This window comes from Tursiops truncatus, chromosome 7 (assembly GCF_011762595.2).
Source record: "Tursiops truncatus isolate mTurTru1 chromosome 7, mTurTru1.mat.Y, whole genome shotgun sequence".
NCBI lineage: Eukaryota > Metazoa > Chordata > Mammalia > Artiodactyla > Delphinidae > Tursiops > Tursiops truncatus.
The window spans coordinates 61,566,842-61,591,089 of record NC_047040.1 but is presented as its reverse complement, the minus strand read 5'-3'; the positions used below and the strand labels follow the sequence as shown (position 1 = coordinate 61,591,089).

At 40.5% G+C, this 24,248-nt stretch overlaps 1 protein-coding gene and 1 non-coding gene across 2 annotated transcripts in view; both read left to right on the top strand.

The window, feature by feature from the left end:
- MYO3B (myosin IIIB) overlaps positions 1 to 24,248 on the top strand; it is a 399,378-nt gene that overhangs the window by 314,116 nt on the left and 61,014 nt on the right. Inside the window, exons 32-33 of the mRNA XM_073806955.1 lie at positions 4,209 to 4,269; positions 5,199 to 5,298. Of these exons, the coding sequence (XP_073663056.1) occupies positions 4,209 to 4,269; positions 5,199 to 5,298 (161 nt within the window). The remainder of the gene's footprint in view (positions 1 to 4,208; positions 4,270 to 5,198; positions 5,299 to 24,248) is intronic.
- Positions 5,653 to 5,759, top strand: LOC117313098 (U6 spliceosomal RNA). The gene has a single exon (XR_004527561.1). It is a non-coding gene; the product is annotated as a U6 spliceosomal RNA (small nuclear RNA).

Genomic DNA, 24,248 nt, shown 5'->3' with positions numbered 1-24,248 from the left:
TCGTATTCACTGTAAAATCACACACTGGCATTCTACTTTTCAAATATGACTCTTCTGAGTTTGGTTAGTACAGCTCAGCTCTCGAAAACATCATTACCCCTCAGCAAACTGGCAGACTGACTTTCGGAGGCTGCAAAGCTGAGACCCAGTTTTGGAACAAGGTGACTTCACCTAGTGCTGCCAGCCCAGCATGACTAAGCCAGCTGGCCCCATGGATCTTTGCTGCACAAGAGAGATGCTCGGGCATTCTTGGCAGCCGTGTGCTCAGGAGCCAGCCTTGCCCCTGCTTCGCATCCGGTCGCACTGGGATTGGGGGTTAAGAAAAGGGAATTAAATGTGACTTTCGTCTGGGGGGCTTTTCAGGCAGAGGCGCAGCAGAAGGGTTTTCAGTGGTGACGGAGAGTTTTCGTCTCCCCAAGAACTCACAATTCAGTGACTGCAGTAAAGCAGCAGAGTGGCCAAGCCCTGGAGGCAATCTGCCTAAGACTTTAGTCATGACTTCTGAGAGGCTACAGGAGCCCTAGATATATGCAGTGAATCGTTTCTAGAGAGACAGCTACCTCCTATTCACCACCCTTTGATAACCAAATGTATTGCTTCTGTCATTTAGCATCAGATTCCTTACAGAGGCTGAGAACAGTGTTATTTCAAAAAATTTCTCCTGCAGGTTCAAAATAATAATATCATGCTTTAAAATGAATAATTCCTTAATATCATCTAATACCAATCAAAATTTCCCAATTGTTCTAAGAATTGTCCTTTACACCTGTTTGTCCAAGCCAAGATCTAATCGAGGACATTACATCAACTTGTTATTTCCCTAAATCTGTATTAATATACAATACTCCCTTTTTTCATGGCACTGACTTGTTAAGAGAATGAGCCAATTATTCCATAAAATAACTCACCTTCTACATTTGTCTGCTTGATTCTTTGCAGTCCTAGCTTTTCCCCTCTATACCTTGTGTTTGGGGTAAACTATAAGTTAGATCTAAAGCTTTGATTAGATTAAAGTTAAATGTTTTGACTAAAAGAAAAAATATAAATATCCTGGGTGATGCCAAATATTTCATATTGCCTCACATCACAAGACAATATTGTCTGGGCATTAGTGGTGCTAAGATTTGCACTGGATTGAGATGGTAACCTGATTTCTCCCATATGCAGTTCCCTTGCTCCCCTTGTGACCTGAAGAAGGAATCTGTACGGTGGTACTTTGGCACCATATGAATGTCCTATTCACCATCAATCATTTGTCTAAGGTTTTATCAGTAACTGATAATTCATATCTGAATCAATAATTTCCCTTGGAGTCTCCTTTTCAATGTAGGCAGGTTTTATGCTGCACTATTTACTAGTTATGACATGAAACAAGTCATTAGCTTCTTGAGTCTTAATTTCCTCACCTGTAAAACAGGTATAAAAATAGAACCAATCCACATGGTTGTTGGAAGTATTAGATGAGATAACCATGTATCCATGCTTTGCCCATGGCCTGGTGGCATGTGTGCAGGCAATAAGCATTGGATATTTTCTCATTGTGCTTTTCCTTATTTTGGTGGTGACAGCTTGCAAAAGCATTATCCATTTGTTGCCAGGCTCAAGTCCCTGAGGCAAATGACAACATATCTGATAAATTTGCTGCAAAGGAGTTGAGGCAGTTAGACTTTTGAAGAGAATTGACTTAACCCTTTTTTGAAAGGCAAATTGGAACTTGTTTCAAATAAGGGCTGCTCAGATTAGTGTTTTCTAAGGCATGTTATAAGAACCAGGGCCTCTGACATGCTCCAGGGGAGGGTTCCATCGTTAGGATAACGTCTGGGGGATGCTGCCTGTTCTCTCCCACTCTTAAGGTTTCACTGTGCATATTATTAAGTTAAAGGTTCTGGAAATCATCTTAGGAAAGAAACCTGCCTAACTTTGTTTAGTCAAGTATTTTCTCATTTATTTGCCTTTGGACACTACCCATCCTGCCTCCGCCCTTTAAAACCATGTAACACATGTAAAAATTATATTGAGATGCCTTAGATTCTCCCAAAGGCTTGAATAAGAAGGTAGTCAAACTCATGAGCCGACTGCCAGTGTACTGTTGGAGGGTATCTGCACTGACCTTTTGACCTGAAAAGCCATGCAAGCAAGAGGAGTTCTTAAGAGGTTTCATTTTCTTGTAGGTACAGGAAAGGCAGAAATTGGAGACCCCATGGTAATTCAACAGCTAAACTCTCTTCCTTAGATTTTCTCCAAAGCCTACCAGGACTCCTAGAAGAACTGAATCCACCTGTTCTATAGGTGTCCCACTGCCACTGAGACCTGCCTAACCTGGCAGGAATGAGTTCCTTGGGCCAATGCACAGAGACCCAAGGGCATTGGAGAGGGGGGTGTCATTGTTCAGAGGAAGAGCAGAGGATTTGGAGTCAAACTAACAGGAGTCAGTGTCTTAGCTCTGCCAGGTATGTGCCATGATCCCTGGGCAGATCCCTTGCCCTCTCTGAAATACAGTTTATTCAGCTATATAATAGGGACAGTTAAAGCACTTAGCTCAGATGGTTGTGAAATTCTTATTAGATATATAAAAGCATTTTTTAAAATATGAAGGGCTATATAAATGCTACTTAATTTAATTTTAATGTAAAGGGTATTCTTCATGGCACATATTTTGGGGGTCCACTAGCCCTTTCATTCATTCAAGTTGTCAAATATTTATTGAGCACTTAAGAGTGTACCAGGCATAGGGTTAGGTGCTAATATAGAGTACAGAATAAAGCAGACCTAGTCCCCGCCTTCTTGGAACTTACATTTTATAGTGGGAGACATATGATAAACAATTATACACACACAAATAAATATATATTTATATTCATCATAGTCTCCTCTCCCCAGGTACTGATGTGATATTTTTTAAATGGGTATATTGTTTATAATCTATATAGATGCATTTTGAAGGTAATACCAATGAACCATTCACAGAAATTCAAAAAATGAAATTGTCAGTTTAAATAAAGAATAAGGTTTTAAATGTGGAACTAGAAGAGCCCTTAGGAATAGCTTATTTCGATCCCTTCATTTTATAGATGAAGAAAACTAGAACCCAGAATACTACAGAAATTTACCCAATTGTGTGTGTGTATGTGTGTGTGTGTGTGTGTGTGTGCGTGCGCGCATGCATGCATGTGTGTGTATAAGAGAGACAGAGACAGAGAGACCAGAGAGGAAGATCAGGGATCTTGAGGGAGGAGTTAGAATCCAGACTTCCCTTCCCCTAGTCAGTGCTTTCCACATTCCTGGGTTCCATATGAGAGGAGTTGTAAGAGTCTGTTTATATAACAGTGAGTTATAATCATCACACTTTTTTTTTTTTTTTTTGCGGTGCGCGGGCCTCTCACTGTTGTGGCCTCTCCCGTTGCGGAGCACAGCCTCCGGATGCACAGCCTCAGCGGCCATGGCTCACGGGCCCAGCCACTCTGCGGCATGTGGGAACTTCCCAGATCGGGGCACGAACCCGCGTCCCCTGCATCGGCACGTGGACTCTCAACCACTGTGCCACCAGGGAAGCCCCCATCACACTTTTATACAGTGTGTTCCAATTTCTGGAAATTGGGCCACAGCACAGTTGATTTTTCCAAACTTTGCTCCATGAAACATTACTAGATGTTAATAGGTTATCACTTTTTAAATTTCTCGGTCACAGTAGTTTAGGAAACTGAATTCTCCCCCCATACACCCTACTTTAGAAACCCATAAATTCATATTGTGATTGTGAAAGATCATTCTGCAGTAAGGAAACCTCTTAAACTATGTATAGTTCAGCATTTCCCAAACTTATTTGACTACAGGATCTATTTTGAATTATTTAACAACGTGATTAATGTGCTGGGTGGGAAGTAGAGCCTTCGCATCAACTTGGTTGGCTACTTGGTAAAGTCTGTGAACGCCAATAGTAAACTAGATTGGATCACACAACTTTAAAAGGGGCAGTTTCTTGGGTCTTAGCATCTCAGGCTGACTGTGGGTATATGAGCAGCACCTGGTAGGATGCATTTCCTTAAGTTGACCATATCCTTCTAACCAAGGACTGGAATGGAAAACAATGGAATCTTAATTAAAGAGTATTTTCTGATCCATTTTTGGAGGAAAGCAACCCTCTTTAAGTTTTTTTTTTAATTATCATTTTCAGGCCTTCTAAAAATTATTATTATTATTATTTTTAGGCATTCACAAGCCCAGAGTTCTTCAAAAGGGTGTGATGTCTTCGCGGGACATTCAAATAAGGTAGAAGGACATCTTGATTCTGAAGTAACTGTGTATCCTTATTACAGACTTATCCAAGTCCATGGTCGTGGTGCCTGTCTATGGCGGCTTGGTCAGGCCATCCAAACATGAACTGTTAGTGATAGTTCGAAGGCTTTGAGACAAAAGCCCAGCTTGCTAAAGAATTTTGGTTCAGCAGAGAGACAGGGAGGTACAGTGAAGAGAGAATCAAAAGCCTGGGAATTTGCTGCTGAGAATAAATGCTAGCTGCTCCCTGAGGTGATTTGTCTGTGCACTCCACTCTCTACAGATGTTAGAGCCTCTTTTTGAGTAAGGACCTGAGGTTCTTTGGTAGCACTTTGATATCCTGCTCGAATTCAATATGTGAAATGGAGGCGTCTCTCTGTGACTTGGAGCCCACAGCAGGCTTTGAAGTCTGATCCAATTTTTACTGCCTACTATTTGATGTTGAAAGGATGAAATGAAGAAAATGTACAGTTTTTGCCAGTAACTCTGCTGAGCATATGTAAGATTAAAAAACAAAATCCTTTGGATGATATACTTAGAAATGTTAAGTAGATTAATACCTTCCTATAGGTTTTCTTTTTTCTTTCTTAGGGATAAAAATTAGTATAGGAGAAAATCAGCACATAGCTGTTTTCTATATGGACTATAATTAATTTAAGAGGGGGCTAGGTTGGCTTGTTCAGAGGAAGAAATAAATGGATGAAGCAGAAGGTGTTGAGACTTTGCAGGTAATTGCCCCAAGGAGAGGACCTCTACTCCATTCTGCTGCAAGACACGTGCAACTAACCACATGACCCCAATATACTTAGATTTTTCCCTAGTACCATTGAGGTTAAGGGTCCCTTAGTTAAATGGAAGCCAAGTTCTAAGGCTGCCTCATCAGAGGATAAAAATAATGTTTCTTTTACTGGGTCTTTCTGAAGCACTCAGTTTCTGGGACTGAGTCTGTGTCTTCTCAGACATGCCATGCTGCTCCACATCGCCCAGGACTGAGACCCTCGAGGGGAGCCCCTGCAAAATCTGGTAAGAAGAACATTTTGCATCGCAAGCTGTTTCTACCATTTGCATGCTTTTGTACTTTTTAATGAGTTGTTTAGGCAGGACTGTGTAGAAGGCAGATAGTAATATAATATAACCTAAGTAATAACCTAAGTAATAACCTAAGTAAGTAATATAACCTAATGTTAGCAGAAAGTTCAGGTTTGGGAAGCCATAAAGACTGGAAACAAAACTTGCATTAAAAGTAGCAGTTTATCACCCACCTGTGCCACTGAAGTTTACTTTTTTGAAGGAAGAAAATGAATATCAAAGGCCATACTTTTCCCTTTACTTGTAAGAACCTCAAATTAGGAAACTGCTTTAAAACTTTATTTTCTAGTGCTCGCTTAGGCAGCACATATACTAAAATTGGAACAGTACAGAGAAGATTAGCGTGGCCCCTGCGCAAGGATGACACGCAAATTTGTGAAGCATTCCATATGTTTAAAAAAACTTTATTTTCTTAAAGGAAAGATAAATAATTGACCAGCTTTCAGTGGAGCAGACAGTTCAGGGTCAAAATCTAGGGCTTGGTAAAGACTATGGATTTAGAGAGAAGTTCTGCCCTTTTTGCAACACAGCTGTTCTTTCAGCAAGAATGTAGACATCTTGCCACGCTTTTATGGAAAATAGAATTTTTGGCCCCTTTTCTAAATTATTCGCTACAGAATATGGTAAAAAGTCAGTTTGGGGCCATATGTATGGCTATAATCAATAATTCTGGAAGATAAAATAGAAGCATGATCATAAGAAATATTTATGAACCAGGAAATACTAAGCACAAGGTGGATTCATTCCAAAGGAAAAAATCTTTTCAACTTAAAATACTAATATTACACTTACTGTCGACCTCATTTATTTTTCTGAAATATGCAGTAGTTTCTTAGGTTTCTCAAATTTTCTTCTTAGTCTGTTTTTCAGTGGCAAAGTAGTACAATATGAAGTGGGAAATGCGTAATAAATGTGTTAGGACCTTCAGTTCATACAAAGCAAACTCTTCAAGAGAGATGAGAGAGGATTAATGTATTACAGCAGAACCTTTTAAATGAATATGCCAAAAATGATAAAACTGTCCAATGGACTAATTTCCCCACAGCCAGATAGTGTTTAGGAATAAGGCCACATGAGGTACGAGTAGGAGTAGTGCAAAAAAGAAAATCAAGGAAAAAGATCGTGGGTGGAACAGAATCCATTATGCATGAATTTGGATGGCATTTTTCTCTATCCAAACAGACAATTTCTACCTTTTAATTGGGATATTTAGACCATTTACATCTAATGAGATTGTTGATATATTTTGGTTTATATCTATCATCTTGCTATTTGTTTTCCATGTGTCCCATCCGGTCTTTATTCTCTTTTAGCATTCTACTTCAAAATACAAGTAAAAAGAAAATTTTAAAGCATGGTTGAGTAGCCAAAGGCACAGATTCTGGAGTCAGACCTGCCTGGATTCAAATCTCTGCTTTCTTGTGTAGTGTTAATAAAGCTATGTAACAACTCCTTACCTCAATAACTACACATGTAAAATAGGGAAATGGTAGTTCATAGCCAAAGGGTTGTACTGAGGATTAAATAAGCTAGTAGGAGTAAAGGGCACAGCATGGTGTCTGGTTCATAGTAAGGGTACATTATTGTGTCCGATGCTGCAGTGGTATTTACTGCTATTGATACTATATAAATGCAAATTAAGTATAAAAAATGGGTAGAGAAAGGAAGTTCTTACTGTAAGGCATTAAGTTTTGGTGGTATAGTTTAGGAGGAGTAAAAATATATTGCATTTTTAATTAACTACTAAAGAGACTTGTTGGATTATAATCATCTTTCCCTCTCTTTAGAAAAGTATCCCCAGAAGTCAAACTTTTTAATAAGTTTCACATCTGATTTGCTGTAAATGGTTCATATGCACTTTCCTGTCACAGTTGCTCCTTCCTTCCAATCTAGATGGTTTTCTGTTGGGTCTGCCACCACTACCATGACTTCTCCTTAAACTCTTGTAAACAGTATCCTAAGTGGTCTTCCTGCTTCCATTCTTTTCCTCCTTCAACTTCCCTCATGCATAGATACCTGAGGAGCTTTTCTAAAGCATACCCTGATCATAACATTCTCTTCCACTATAATCATCAGTGGCTCCCCATTGTTCCAGCATCATCTCTAAACTTCCTGGCATGACATACAAGGCTGTCTCTGTTCTGGTCCTAATCTTCCTTTCTAGCTCTATTGTCTGCTGATCTCTCTCCCTTATTCTGTGCTTCAGAATATCCAAACTACTCTCTATCCTCCACGCATGCCCAGTGTGTTCTTTCTCTCCTTTGTGATTTTGTTCATGCTGCTCCCTGTGTCCCACCTGTCCTCCTTTACTGTTCATTCTGAGTCCTCTCCGTTCTTCAGAGTCCACAATGGCTTCCTCTGAGCCCTTTGACTTTCCTTTAGTACTTACTGCATTCTGACTTGTATTACAGTTTTTTTGTTGTTTGTTTGTTTGTTTGTTTGCGGTACGCGGGCCTCTTATTGTTGTGGCCTCTCCCGTTGCGGAGCACAGACTCCGGACGTGCAGGCTCAGCGGCCATGGCTCACGGGCCCAGCCGCTCCATGGCATGTGGGATCTTCCCGGACTGGGGCACGAACCCGTGTCCCCTGCATCAGCAGGCAGACTCTCAACCACTGCGCCACCAGGGAAGCCCTACAGTTATTTTTATGCATCTACTAGATTTTAAACTCTCTGGGGTCCTATCTTTTCATTTCTGAATTCTCTCCTCGCAACCTAGCCTAGGTTCCCAAATTGAATTCTTGAGCATCCAAAGCTGTGATGAAATATAGTGGAAGCAAGAATGAAATGAAACTCTTGAGTAAATGAGTCAGAGAAAGTTTTAAACCGTATTTTTAATAATCCTGGAACAAAATAAAAGATCTTTTAGGCACCCCCAAATAGGTAGAGCATACCGGTGGAACAAGTTAAAAAGATCCAAGTCGTTTCATTTTGTTGCTGTTGTTGTTCTGAGCAGGGGGAGAGGGAAGGAGGGCTTGGGCAGGAAAAAGCATTTATAAATCAGATTCCTCCTGACCTTAGAAGGCAACAAAGATGGATTGAACAACAAAAGTTTTCCAGTTTTGTTTATGTTTTCAAGGTGATAAGCTGCAAAACTAAGAGTATATTTATTCTGCAAGAGACATTTTAGCCAGTTGTACCTTTATATTTAATTCTTTGCCTTAAATGACCCGTTATTTCAATCCATGTTTCTGTGAAAGCCTGAGAATATTATGACCTTTTCAGTTTTAAGAAAACACCAACATCCAACGATTTTGCCTTCTATCTGGCCGTGAGTGCTAACTTCACTGTTTCATAAAGGGGTCTGGGGGATATGGGGGTGGGGGGAGGCAGGGAGTAAATCTAAAGTTGCTTAATCAGGCCATCTCTGCTTAGAGCAGGCAGGCGAAAGAGTGCAGATGTGGGGCTTGGACAAAAGCTGTCTTCTGCCCCTCAGAGAATCTCAGGAAGGTCCTTAACTGATCCATTTGAGATCGACTCATTCCTCACACGAAAGAGGAAAGCACAGTATATCCCGGAAGTTCATAGTACAAATCACTTTGCCACTGATCCAAGCAGAAATTATTTAATTGTACTCACAGGCATATATACAGACCTGATCTGGCTTTACTATGTAAAAATTCTCTCTTTTTAAAAATTTATTTATTTATTTTATTTATTTATTTTTGGCTGCGTTGGGTCTTCCTTGCTGCGCGCAGGCTTTCTCTAGTCGCGGCGAGCGGGGGCTACTCTTTGTTGCGGTGCGTGGGCTTCTCATTGCGGTGGCTTCTCTTGTAGAGGACAGGCTTCTAGGCTTGCAGGCTTCAGTAGTAGTGATTCGCAGGCACTAGAGCACAGGCTCAGTAGTTGTGGTGCACGGGCTTAGCTGCTCCGCGGCATGTGGGATCTTCCCGGACCAGGGCTTGAACCCTTGTTCCCTGCATTGGCAGGCAGATTCTTAACCACTGCGCCACCAGGGAAGCCCAAAAATTTATTCTTTAACCATCTGTTCTTCTATTTATTTATTCAGCAAACATTTATTAACACTTACTTAGTGCCAGGAGCTTTCCTGGGCCAGTGCCTCTCAAAACAGTTTTAAAAGACCCGTTTTGGGTTGGGTGTTTTAATTTCCAGTGTGCACAGTCTGATACTTTTGTGAAATATAGTAAAAATGAATTACTAGGTAAATAATCACACATGTAGGTGTGGTGTCCGTATCAAATTGATCTAAACTTTTCAAAATTTCTTGCTCTAACTTAAATTACTCTAAATTTCTTTAGTGATCTATTGATAGTTGGGACCAGTAGCAAGAGTCAGCCTGCAGACCACACTTCAGTAGCACTGTTCCGGGCATGTGTGATACATCAGGGAACGACACGGTCAAAAAGTCCTGTCCTCATGATGCTACATTTTAGCAGAGGGACAATAAACAATAAGCATAATCTGTGAGTCAGTTGTATGGGATGTTAGAAAGGCAAAGTATTATAGGGGAGAAAATACAGCAAGAGAGATTGGGCGTGGCCAAAGTGTGGAGGACGGTTTACTTTTAATAGGGTGGTCAGGGTGGGCTGCACTGAGAAGACTTGAAGGTGGTGAGCTAATTAGCCATGTGGATATCTAAGAGAAGAGCATTACAGGCAAAGGAAACAGCCGAGGCAGATGCCCTGAGGAGAGAGCGTGCGTGGAAAATGTGAAGAGTAGAAGGGAGCTCCGGTGATTGGAGCTGAGAGCAAGGAAGAGTATCATAGGGGGTGAGAAGCCAGCTGATGCAGGTCCTAACAGACACCCTGGGGATCTGATTAAAATGAAGGTTCTGATTCAGCAGGTCTGGGTGGCTCCTGAGATTCCTCAGTGCTAAGGAGCTTCCAGATGTTGCTGACATTGTCCACATTTTGAGTAGCAAGGGTATAAACTCAGTGAATTGGGAGCGACTGGGTTGAGGATAGACTACAGACACTATCAATGTATGAGATATTCTATGTAAGTTACAATTTCCAGGCAGCTGAAACTTTCTAAAACCTACAACTCGTTTTCATATTAAGTGTACTGGACAGTTTTCCTTATTCTCAGTGTCTCGGGACATGATTATTAACAACAGTTGTCACACTGGCTGTAACGCAGAGATCCTTGGAGACCACTGTGAAATGGGACTACCTACCCGTGCATTAAATGACCCTCAGCCATTATGATTTTTACTTAATGTACCTAATTATTTTAACTTTCTTCTCTCTCAACACTAAGCTGGTGTTTCCTGCTATTGTTAATGTGCTCATTTTTTGTAACATACTTTCCTTCCACCTTCTCTATTTTTCTTCTTGGTTGTGGCCTAAGAAAAAACAGGTTTTAAGCATTTTTTTTCCTGCATTTTATCAATTAAAAAAAGGGATCTGAGTGGGAGATGTGAGGAGATCCCAATGAATGAAAGAAAGGGAACTGCCACAGATGTAGTAAGTATTGACTTTGGGCACATGCTAGGTGCTTTACCTGTATTTTCTTAGTGTGACATACACAAGTTTAGTTTAAGTTTGTGACCTGCTTGTTCAAGGACCGTCATTGCCTGCCCCTGGGTTTCCTGTGATACCTCACCTACATGAGGTAGTCCTGCCCTTGGTTATCTTCCCGTCTACAGGTGGTATAAATCATTTGTATTTTTTTTGAAGGTCAAAAAGTCATTGCATTTGCTAAGAGTAACTTTAACTACATGGCTTTTTAAAGATGGCGCCTAGTACATTTTTAGGGAGCTGGGGAGCAGGTGGTATTGTACCAGCCTCCCAAGGGGGTCACAGTGGCAGCGTGCAGTGTCAGGGTGTGGTGGAGCCCCCTGCCCCTGCCAGAGCGTCTAATTTGGGGCTTTAGTGATCTGGTTTCAGATCTTTCTTCAGATTTGCTGAGCAAATCACACACCCTTTCTTTTACCCACTTACTTCTCTAATGCCATCTACTTTGTTATTTGCCTATACCTTCCTCACTGCTCATCACTAAATTTTGTTGATCTTGGCAGAAGTTCAGCTATCAGAAAGCAAACTTGGGCTGTATTTTATCCTTGGAACTCTTAATCCTTAGGGTGGCCAAACATCTCAGTTTTCCCAGGACCGAAGGTTTTCCAAGATGTGGATTTTCGCAACTGTTCCAGGCAAACTGGGACAAGTTGGTCATCCTATAATAATACTGGAAGTTGAACTTGATTGGGCCGAGAACGAATTTTTTTAATTAGATCACTGTATCAGGCAAGACTGAGCCTTGGATCTGTGCTACAGAATCACCTCGCACTGCTGCCTGTGTTTGGAAGGGGATACAAGCAGCTTGCCAAACCACAGCCACTGTGATCATAAAGGGCTCAGATGTCGCCCGTTTGACAGGGAGAGCGTGTTCCTACAACAGAGACTCAAAGGCAACATAATCCCTGTCAGGAAAGCACATGGAAGCCAGACCCTATGGAGGCAAGGCTACTGGGCCTCCCTGTCCCGCGCCCAATGCCATGGCAGGAAGCCACACACAAGGCTTAGAGGCCACTCTTGTGCCCTCACATATGGGTCATCTCTGGTGTTTCGAATCCCTGCTCTTTTTGGCTCCCATATGGCTGATCCCTCTTTTCTTCTTGCCTGGGTGCCACGGAATTCACCATAAACCCTCATCATGAAGCCTCGGTCTCAGGACTTTTCTCAGTGAGATGGTAAAAGAATTACAGGCCTAGAATTCTTACCTTTAGTGCGGGGGGTAGAAAAATACACCTCTTTGTTAAAGGATCATTTTTAGGCCGGTGATTCTCAACCTTCAGTAAATGTCAGTATCACCCAGAGCACTTGTGAAGACACAAGTTGCCGGCCCATTCCATAGTTTCCGATTTTGTGTGGGGTATGGGAGAGGGGGGAATTTGTATTTTTATCATGTTTCCAGGTGATGTGGTGCTGCTCGTTGGGGAACTGCCCTTTGAGAACCACATCCCCTATCTCTATGATACTATATTGAATCAGAAAAAGTGAACTTTATATATATGGCTTTCTATTCTTTCACTTAACAGACACTTATCAAGCACCTACTGTATGCCAAACACAGCCCTGGCAGTGAAGTAAGACACTTAAGAGACAAATGCAATTCTAATGGCTGGGTCTTTGCAGCTGTTATTTTCCAAAGCAAGTTTGGTAACATATGTGTCCACATTTATCTCAAGTGGTCTCATTAAATTCTCAGGAAGTTGTCAAGAACAAAGTTTCATTTACTTGTAACTTTGCTATAGAGGAGGAAGAGGGGAGTGTTCCAGACTTTTAAAAGTGTCTCAATTTCTAAAATTATTAGAAATTACTGCCTTTAAAAGATATTTCTATTTTATAAACTCTACTGCCTCTGCTAGCCTCCCGCAAGGCAAAAGTGCTCAAAACACTACCAGATCTGAATATTTGCTTGTACCTCTAATACGTATGTCGTTGCCATAGTGTTTGTGTCCTGGCTTTTTGCAAAAGAATTTAGGCAAGGCCAACATAAGGAATGCACGGTTTGAGGCTTGAAGGCATGAGGGCAGAGGAATGGAAGGAGAAAGAGGAGAGACTATAGTTCTCCTGATCCCAAATTTAATTTCTAACCTATAGCCCCATTTATATTAATCACACACCTTCCCTATTCTGTTTAAAGGACTTTCCTCATTTTACTAGATCTTGTCCGTGTCTTGCTTAATTTTGTAATTTTGGAGAATGCAGAGTGCTTGGGTCATCAATTGCAGTCATGGCTGTTTACGCCAGCTGAGGCTTCTGTGCAAAATTGTGGCTTTCTACAGGAACCGTATACGGTACCTACCAAGAGGCAAAGATTCCTTTTGGCAAAGCATTTTCCCTGAAATTTGGGGGTGTGGAGGATAAGGAAGAAGGGATGCAGTCCACATAGGTCAGCACTGCATCCACCCCTCAGCCAACTGAGTCAGTGAGATTTGGACTCCACTGGAGGAGTTGAGGCTGGAGGGGAAAGTGGCTGCCACTGTGAGGGCTGGTAGGTAGAAGCCATGAGGTCATTTGTCAGCCACAATTCTTAAGGTCACATACCTCAGGGACAGCCTTGTGACAGCCTTTTCTCATTCTTGCAGCTCATTAAAGCCTGTTACAAAGTTGGATAGTTTGGGGACATTATTTCTGCTTAGATTGTTACTGCAAACATTTCTGAGGAGGGTTCAGCAGAAACTTTTAAGGTGCTTTCCTGAGTGCATTAGGTCAGGATGCCCTCTTTGCTGATGCCAAGTTAGGTTCTGGCATTGACCCAGGATGTCAGGAGTGTAGCTGCCAAACAACGCAGGGCAGGGGTGGGGGCATGTGTGAGTCAAGTTAGGGTGCTTGGCTTTCAGAATTGGACGTTGATGGCATGGCTGTAAAACGTGCTGAGAGGAATTTTATTTTTACATTCTTTTCTTACTCGATGTATTTGAAACAGCAAAAATTCACTGTTAACCTTGGCTGCCTCATTTCTTTCATTTTAAAGGATTCTTTTCAACTTTAAAATGAAACATAGTTGTGTAGTAGGCATGGAGTGATTTTTCTTTTTTACTTTTATTTGTTTTCCAAGATTGGGAGTAATAAATTTTTTGAGTTTTTTTTTAAATTAATACTGTTCTTTAATAGTTTTGGGTTTTTAGAAAAACTGAGCGCAAAGTATTGAGTTCCCATACACTCCCTTACCTCTCCCTCTCCCCCCAGTTTCCCCTATTATTAATATCTTGCATTAGTGTGGCTTGTTTGTTCACAATGATGAGCCAATATTGATCTATTATTATTAACAAGGTCCATAATTCACATTAAGCTTCACTCTTTGTGTCGTACAGTCTGTGAGTTTTGACAAATATGTAATGACATGTATCCATCATTGCAGTGTCAAACAGAATAGTTTTATTTGCCTAACAATCCCCTGTGCTCCACCTGTTCATCGCTTCCTCTTTTTCCTTAGGCTCCTGGCAACCACTGATTTCTTTTTTTTTTTTTTTTACTGTCTTCATAGTTTTGCCATTTCCAGAATGTCATAAAGTTGGAATCACACATATTATATATCAGTATATAGCCTTTTCAGATTGACTTCTTTCCATTAGCAATATGCGTTTTAGATTCCTCCATGTCTTTACATGGTTTGATAGTTTATTTCTTTTTAATTGCTGAAAATAATCTATTATATGGACGTACCACAATTTGTTCACCAGTTCACCTACTGAAGGACATCTTGGTTGCTTCCAAGTTTTGGCAATTATGAATAAAGCTGTTATAAACTTTTTTGTGTGGACATAGGTTTTCGACTCCTTTGGGTAAATACCAAAACGTGTGATTGCTAGGTAATATGATAAGAGTACCTGTTTAATTTTATAAGAAACTGCCCAACTGTCTTCCAAAATGACTACACCATTTTGCATTCCCACCAGCAATGAACGAGAGTTCCTGTTGTTCCTCATCCTCGCCAGCATTTGGTGTCGTCAGTGTTCTGGCTTTTTGCCATTTTAATAGGTGTGCAGTGGTACCTCATTGTGGTTTTAATTTGTATTTCCCTGATGTGGAGCATATTTTCATATGCTTATTTGCTATCTGTATAACTTCTTTGGTGAAGTGTCTGTTCACATCTTTTGCCTGTTTTTAAGTTGTGTTGTTCGTTTTCTTATTTGGAGGGTTTAAGAGTTCTTTGCATATTTCGGATACCGATCCTGTGTGAGATATGTGTTTTGCAAATATTTCTCCCAGTCTGGGGCTTGTCTTTTCATTCTCTTAACAGTGTGTTTTGTGGAGCAGTAATGAATTTTTTATGTATATAATCAGGGAGAAAAGTGTTTTTAAATAAACCTGGCTCTCATCTTAGTATAGTACCCACTCCCTTTCCCAGAAAAGGAAACAGCCTGAGAGGAACAAGGTGATTGGTTGTTCAGTAATTGAATATTTGAGGACCGTGACATGAGTGTGTTCCCTAAATTAAATGTAATCAAGTCTAAGTGTTATAGGGAGGCAAGAGAGACATAGTCCAAAATTAAATGAGGGGGAAAACACTGTGGTTATACAACTGTTTGTAGAACCATGGTAGAATTTTTCTCTGTTTTCATTTTTATTTGACTCTCTTTTAAGTAACTAGAACTCCTAGAATGACCAGGACGATTCTGGGGTTGTCTGCTTCCAGTAAAAACTGTACTTAGCAAGAGAGAAATTGTCGGTTTAAGTTCAAAGAGGGCTGGGAGAGAGTGAAATGTACCTTTATTACCCATTCATTCAGGTAGTCAATCAGCTGATGTTTACTGAGCAGTTGTTAAGTGGTGGGTGCTATATTGGGTGCTGGTGGTATATAATGCAGCAAGATCCAGGCTTGCCCTGTGGGTTTACATTCCTAGGGAGAAATGGGTAAGGAAACCTAAAATCAAATCTCCTTCAGCCAGGGTGTTAGTAAGATCGAGCCTTGGTGACCCCTGGAGTTGTTCTATGACAGGGATACCTTCGTGGTCTCATGGGAGCAGAGAAGGGTCAGTGGACTGACACCAAAGCTGAGAACTGAAGGGGAATCAAGAACCAGCCAAGCAAAGAGTGAAAGATGTTTCTGGCCCTCTGCCTGTTCCCTCTTCACACCAGGAAAAGCTCACACATGAGAGATATCAGATTGTGGTTGTTTTGTTTTTAACCTAGTTTTAAATTCTGAAATGTAACATGCTGACAGAAAAAAAAAAAGGTTTAAAAAAGAGATGGACAGCATAATGAATTATTATAAAGTCCCTGCACAATTACAGCTGAGATCAGAAGAGAGAACTTGCAGCACCTCAGAGCCTTCTGCTACCCTTTCCTGATGATGACTTTTCTCCTCCTCCCTAGAGGTCACCCCCTAAGTATGCATCCTAAATATCATAGTTTCATCTGGCCTGCTTTTCAGCTTTGTATAACTGGAATCACACAGTATATATTCTTTGGTTTCTAGCTTTTACTTCTTCTTTTTTTCTTAACATAATATTTTAAGATTAACATGTTTGTTTTCAATGCTGTACAGTATCCCATTTTATGAATCCATTCTTGTGTCGCTGGGCATCTGGTTGAGACCCTTTTGCTCAACCGTCTCATTTTACAGATGAGAAAACTGAGTCCCAGTTGGTCAACCCAGAGCTAGAACCCAGCCCAAAGCTGTGTTCTAGGGAGAAATCAAGGAAGTGATGCCTCTGGACCAGCTCTTAGGGCCCAGATCATTCTTTTTTTTTTTGCGGTACGCCAGCCTCTCACTGTTGTGGCCTCTCCCGTTGCGGAGCACAGGCTCTGGACGCGCAGGCTCAGCGGCCATGGCTCACGGGCCCAGCCGTTCCGCGGCATGTGGGATCCTCCCGGACTGGGGCACGAACCCATGTCCCCTGCATCGGCAGGCGGACTCTCAACCACTGCGCCACCAGGGAAGCCCCCAGATCATTCTTGATGGTACTTTGGATGGCCATTTTAGCCTCTTAAATGTATTTTCCTCTTTGCTCTTCAGAGGAACAGAGAAAAATAGAAACCTCAAGGGGCTGAACACTTAGCTGTATGTTCAGTTGTAGACTCTGAAGTCTGCTACATTACACTCAAGTTATTTGACTGTTTGTTCCTGGCCAGAGTTTAGGACGTCATGGGCTCTATCCTGATTAGGCTCAAAGGCAGGAAGGCAAAATAAGGGACATAAAAAAAAAAAAAAAAAAAAAAATAAGGGACATAAAGCCATGCCTGGGGGATTATTGGCATTAGGTGTAAGTGTTTTGTTTAGCTTAGACTGCTGCTGGATTTAGATTAGAATTACTTGTGATTTAAAAAAGGGAACAGATACATTTTTTATAAAACTGTGAATATGAAGTTGGGATAATGACAGGAGGGAGAAGTTCAAGATAAACAATTGATATTAAATGAGTCCACAGATTTTCTCCCAACTCAGAACAATCCACAGCGATCTCCTGATCACCTGCAAGTCACTGTACTCTATCCTAAACCAAAGCCTTCCTGAGCTCTGCCCACCACCCCAAACCTGTCCACTCCCACATTTTGCCCATATTTCCACTGCTTTGCTAGTATTTAAGCCTTTTATTACACTGAACTTTCCTACTCTGTGATCTGTGTTCCTAGGATGTGTGTGTGTGTGTGTGTGTGCGTGCGTGCACGCGCACATGTGTGTGTGTTGAAGACACTCTGGCAGCTTTGAGGGAACTCTGGGTCAGAACTTTGTCCTTCAAAAATAAGACGCCAGATTATGGGCTTAATGCATGAGAATAGAGCCTGGCATATGTAAAGCACCTAATAAATGTTTAGCTGCTGCCGCTGCCATTTCTCCCTCCTGAAATGAGAATCACTTCTGAAAGCACTTAATTTTCAAGTTAGCAACTCCTTCCTTCCTTCTATTCAAATTGTCAAGTCTTATGGAGTGTGCTAAGATTTCTAGAAACTGCATTTGTTTTTTTCTCAATGCCACCACAAGTCCTAAGAGTTTATCACCTTGGAACTTCACCACATTTAAAAAGCGTGGGACTAATTTGTTGGTATTTTCTGTGGCAATTTGTGTAATGGGAAGGAGTCATGTTTCAGTAATCCACCTAAACGGTATAAGGACTATTTAGAGCTCCCACCGACTCAGAGCCCCATTTCCTTTCTCTGCTGTGCAGAGGGTCTGTTAAGCCTGCTTGGCGGTCGGTAGTTAGAACAACCAGTCTACCCAGACATTAGGCTGGGTTTGTCTGACCTAATATACACAAAGATCAGTGGTCCCAAAGGAGCACTTCCTTTTTAAAGGAAGAAATTAATGATATCCCTTTTCATTACACTGGTGCCGGGAATTTTCTCTAAGCAGCCTCTTTTAAAGAACAAATTCAAACAGGCCCCAGAAACAAATGCAAGAGATCTACAAAGCTCTTAAGGGATGAGTTTACACACTATCCTAATTTCAAAGGAGAAGTTTTGATGCCAGCACACAATGGCTGGGCTCTCCCAGTGGGCACACACCAACTTTAAATGCCAAACTCTGCATTTGTGCAGAAATCAGATAAGTGCAAAGAGCTCTAAGCTTGTTTCAGCTCTTAACTGAGATGTCCTCCAAAAGGACAGTTTGCATGCTAACTCATTACCCAGGGTCTGAATGTTTGGGGTATGGGTGGGGGACAGAACATCCAAGGATCCACTCCAAATCTCCAAGGGTCAAATTACAAAGTGTCCGTTCTGTTTGCCCTTCACTGCTATATTTATCCACACCCAGAGCAGTTCAGCTCACAGCCTCACACTTGCACTCTGCCCTCTGATCTTCAACTTGGGCTGCCGTCTGGGGTCCAGGCCCTTCTCATGTGTTGTGGGCTGCCATTCTTTGTTCTAGACTGCATCCCCTTACTCAGCTTATTAATGGAGCCTCCACTTCATGTAGCAGTTTCTACGGAGCACTGTGGGAAAGCACTGGAAAAAAGTACATCACATTATCTCTCCCCATAAAGGGGGAGTTAAAATAGATGCTCCCTCCAACCCACCTCGCTGAGCAAATTATTTGATGAACAACCTGTAAATAATTGCTGAATGATTAGAGGATTGAACACACACTGCATAAAAGTTTTGCTTACATTATCTGTAACCACTGAATTATAAATATTGACCTTAGAGTGATTATCTTCTCTCTAGCACTCCTGACAAATGGTCATGCAGGCTGATTTCATGCATTCTTTTGCAGACTTTTTTATATCCTGAGCCCCTTTGAGAAGCTGATGTAATCCACGCCCCCTAAACCCAGAAAAATGGACAAATGCACAACTGCACCATTTTGCACATAATGTCAAGGACTTCCTGAACATCTTCATGGTTCCATAAGGGTCTACATCACACATTAAGAATCTCTATACCAGTGAGAGTAGCTGACTAATTTTGAAGACTTATCAATTTTATGGTTAGAAAGCTTGATAGAAGTGCTTTTCTTCTTGCTTCGCAGTAACAGAACAATAAAAAAAAAAAATGGCTACTTCCTTTTCCACGTGGTAGTTCTTCAAATATTTGTAGATTGTCATAGGTTTCTCAGTGAGACTTCTCTTTGGGGCCTTTGACAGTATAATTCATCAAATAACCCTTAAAAGCTATGGCCACATTAGGAAATTTTTGTGCCAGGATCTCAGGCCTTGGGTCTAGAAGACATGCATGCAATCCAAAAAAGATAGGGGTGTAGTTCTCAAAAATGCCAAGGTAGGTTGCTATAGTATTTTCCTTCTTCATTAAAATAAAACAGAACAAAACAAAACAACTGATACCTTTAAAAAAAAATCTTAAACCTCAGAATTCTCTAAAAGACTAAAACATTGAGCTCTGTTTATTTCTCCATCACCTTAACTCTTTTTTTTTCTTTTAAGATGTTGGGGGTAGGAGTTTAGGAATTTATTTATTTTTGGTGTTACGTCTTCATTTCTGTGCGAGGGCTTTCTCTAGTTGTGGCAAGTGGGGCCACTCTTCATCGCGGTGCGCGGGCCTCTCACTATCGCGGCCTCTCTTGTTGCGGAGCACAGGCTCCAGACGCGCAGGCTCAGCGGCCATGGCTCACGGGCCTAGCCGCTCCGCGGCATGTGGGATCTTCCCGAACCGGGGCATGAACCCGTGTCCCCTGCATCGGCAGGCGGACTCTCAACCACTGCACCACCAGGGAAGTCCACCTTAACTCTTTTTTTAATTAAAAAATATTACTTAGGGGACTTCCCTAGCGGTCCAGTGGTTAAGACTTTGCCTTCCAATGCAGGGGGTGCAGGTTCGATCCCTGGTCAGGGAGGTAAGCTCCCACATGCCTCATGGCCAAAAAAACAAAACATGAAACAGAAGCAATATTGTAACAAATTCAATAAAGACTTTAAAAATGGTCCATATCAAAAAAAATCTTAAAAAAATATATTACTTAGCTATTGCTCAATTTTCCATACTTAATAGAGAGAGAAGGAGAATTCTTAGAATTCTAGGCTGAAAGATGGAACATAAAGATTGAGATAAAATCGTTTTACTTTGGGGCTAATATTTTCTGAGCCACTTGTAAATGCTCAGATACTTTATGCACAGCATACATTAGTATTTTTGCTCTCCTTGAAAGCAGTTACTTCCTGCTTCTCATTAATGTCAGTCTGAACTTAGATGTTACCCTATTTTGACTTCATAGGCCACTAATTTTATAGAAGTATTAAGGGTCCCAGAAATCTCATATGTTGTATTTTAAGAGTTTTAAAATCGTGCTTGGTTTTTTTCTTTCATTGAAGGCTGAATTATAACTAGATAGAATTTAGGAAGAATCAAGATACAGATAAAACAATAACAAAGCCTCATAAAACCCCCAAATAACCAAAACAAACTTGACTGAATGTCTAGAGATGAGGTATTTGACTTGGTTTTAGGCAGTCAGTTAGCCATCACTAAAAAATGAGTAGGTTGGACCAAGTCATGCCTGAATTCCCTAAACTTACAAGATTCTATGTAAGTGAGTTCAAGAAATATATCAGACAGAATCCCAGGAAGAAATAGATTGCACATTCAAATTAGGATAGATTGGGGATTGCTTAATAGAGGGATTATTTTAAAAGGTTATGGGCAGGATATAAGGAAACTATAAAGGATAGTAAGGATAGTATGGTACCCTGGGGGCTAATGAGAGTGGAGCTGTTAGCACATACACCTAAAAGACAAGGAAAGGTCATGGCATCTGGAACCCAGAAGGAAAGATCCATGTGAGTAGAAGGGTCTTGAGAAGAGAGATGACCTTCAGTCAAGAACACAGTCAACACAAGACAACCATGTGTGGAAGGAAGCTGTGAAATAAGAGAGAGTGTTTTATCTCTCTTTCCTCACTTTCTTCCTTCCTTCTGATGTCCTGCTAGGGCTCTTCATTGGCCAAGCCACTGGGAAGCCAGAGTCCTCCGTATAGGTCAGCTTTGGGGTCAGAGAACATGGTAGAAATAGGTGGAGAATGGATCTACTGGGAAGAAATGCTACACCATTTAAAAGGATCCAATATAACTTCAGTTCCTAATAAAAAATTCACATTCTCTTTCACAGAGATGAAAGATACTTCTTTGGAATATATTTTTTAAAATAGTGCCTTAGTCAGGGATTGTTCTCTGCTTAAATAAGAGACACTGGGATACAGTGACTTCAGCAGATAAATGTTCATTTTCCTCATGCCACCAGAACTCCAGAGGGTAGGCAGTTTTTGGTATTGATTCAGGATATCAAGAATATCAGGCAAGGCCAAGCCTCTGCAATTCTCTTGGCTTTGTTTTCATGGTCTCAAGATGGCTGCTGGAGCTCCAGCCATCGTGGCTGCATTCTTTGTGAAAGGACAAAAAGGATTTTCCTAGAGACCCTATGCAGTGCCTTCTGTTTACATCTCATGGCCCTCCTTTATCTGCAGGAGAACCTAAAAAAAACATTTAAGTTGATAATGTTGTTGCCCCTATGATATAAGTGTTCTATTGGGAAAGAAGCAAGAAATAATGAGTGTTGAGTAGACACTAATATTGTCTACCTAAGACAGAATTTAATCATCTCAGGTGCATATGCTAAGGACATAGTTTCAAAGGACATAGTTTCATGCTGGTTTCTGATCTGGGGAATTTTCAAGTCATATGAATCAAATATTCCCTCCTGAATGATCAGATTTAGCCTCCGATCTTTCTTCATGGAATACCAAGGCCTGCAGTAAAGAGAAAGGCCACTTATAAGAGATGGCTATAAAATTCTAAGGCAGATTTTCAAGTGTGTCTTTGAAACAGTTTGTCCAAACAAAATGAAACTATTTCTGGCAGAGTCTAGAAATGGGAGAAATGGAAAAGACACACTTGGTTAGCATGCTGGTAGAAGTATAAAGGAACAATTTTTGTGCAGAAATATTTTGTAGTGTATATTGAGGGACTTTTAAAAATGGTCAGATCCTTTATCCCAATAATTTACTCATAATCTGCCTTTTAAAAAGTCTAGAAAAAGTTAAGAGAACTAAATAAATTTGATACCACTATATTGTGGAATAATATATAACTATTAAAATTATATTACATTACATAAATGCATTTATGATAGCATAGGAGAATTGGTTTTATTATCATATTAGCCTAAGGTTCTGCTGCAGTTTTTCTTGAGTATTTTAATTCTCTAGGTCTCCCTTTCCTTTAATATCCAACAGAAATGGCTGGAGCCCCCATCCTAGTATTAACAGTAGGATTTATACCCTCTACTCCATTGCTGCTCGTCAAACAAACAAACACCCCTTCAGAAAGAAATTGACCAAGAGTTTTAAAGAGACATTCATAAAAGGAAAAAATACAAATGACCTATGACTATATGCAAAAATGTTCAACCTCAGAATTTAATAAGAGAAATGAAAATTTCTCTCGTTTATCAGACGGGCTATGATGAAAAAAAGATAATACCTGGGCTGTCAGGAAAACGAGGAAACAAGGGCACTCATAGTATAGTTTGTGGCAGGGCAACAGCCTCTTTTAGGGCATATCTGCCAGTATATCATTTGGCCCAGCAATACCTGCTCCATAAACTTATCCTCTGTACATAATTGGTTAAGCACATTGGAAGCAATATATACTGTTCTGTGGCTAGTTGTATTGAAGTATAAAAAGAACCCAGTGATGTTCATTCTTGGTCACTCTGTGAATTTTGGTAGATAACAAACAGGGAAGTGCTTGACATGGTATCTAGCACACAGTAGGTGCTTAATAAGTGTTTATCAAACGATAAGTTAATTCAGATGGGTAGACACTTTTGGGGAAATAGGTTTTGTCTCAAAGAGTAGCTTGCATTTTAGTCTCGTGTTCTAAATATTTCTGGTCAACATTTGTAGCTGTGGGACTAGAGCTTAGGAGATAGGGCACAGCCATCTGTCAAGAACAGTGGGAGACTTTAAGGGATGAGATTTCTTTCTGTTTGTCTGCCTTTCTTGTCTTTTTTGTACAAATTAGCTATGAAAATGAATGTGGTCTCCAAACAAGACTGGAGAAGGAGATTAGTAGTGAGCCTTGGAAAAGTCTGTAGGGGGCAAGGTAGACCAAATCAGGTTGCTCTGTGATTTATTTAGCTTATGCAGTGCTTTGGGTGAGAGAAAAATTAACTGGGTCATCTGATTGACAAGCATAATCATTTTAGATAAATTTGCATAGTCTGGAGAGATGGTCTCAGGCCCTGCTGAAAGGAGGTGTAGCTTGCTTTCAAGTCTTTTCTCCTCCTCTGCTCAAACACTTTTCCCTTAACACACCTGAAAAATCCCCCAACCTTTGTTGCAAAAGAATTTAGCTACAGTAATCAGTGAAGACAACTTGAAATATTGAACTTCATATCAGCAGGTTACAGCACATTAAAATAAGCTTGGATTTTAATGATGAAAATATGTCGAATTAGAAACTTCTGCAAGTTGCATTATTTTCTCAGCAATTCCCAACAGAGTATGTTTAAATCACTCAATGTGAGAAAGCATCTAAAATAGGTTAAGAGACTTGTTCTTAACTGTTTGTGTTACAAAGGGAAGGATGAAGTAACGCCGCTCAGTTAGACGGACTTTGGATAGAAAATTCAACTTAGGTATATAACATGGTGTCTAAGAAGAAAAATGAGTTTTAGAAAATGGCTGTGGCATTATTTTTTTATTGATTGTAATGCCTGAGAATTTTTACCATGTGAATTGTATAGGCAATTAAAGAAAATAAAGCTTACATTTTAGTCTCATTTTGAATATGCATTATGGCTAGAATTCTATCATTTGAATTTTTCTAAGTTCTGCTTACCCCAGCAACTAAATATTATTATCCACTTTACAGAGAAAGTTATGAGTGGCTGGTAAGAAAATCCTAATTTTTTCCACAGCATTTTCCCCTGACTAATTTATTAACGTTATCTGCACCAAACTTATTCAAAGTATTGAAATCTATGGTGTTATCAGACGAGGCTGGCAAAAGAAAGCTCAGTTT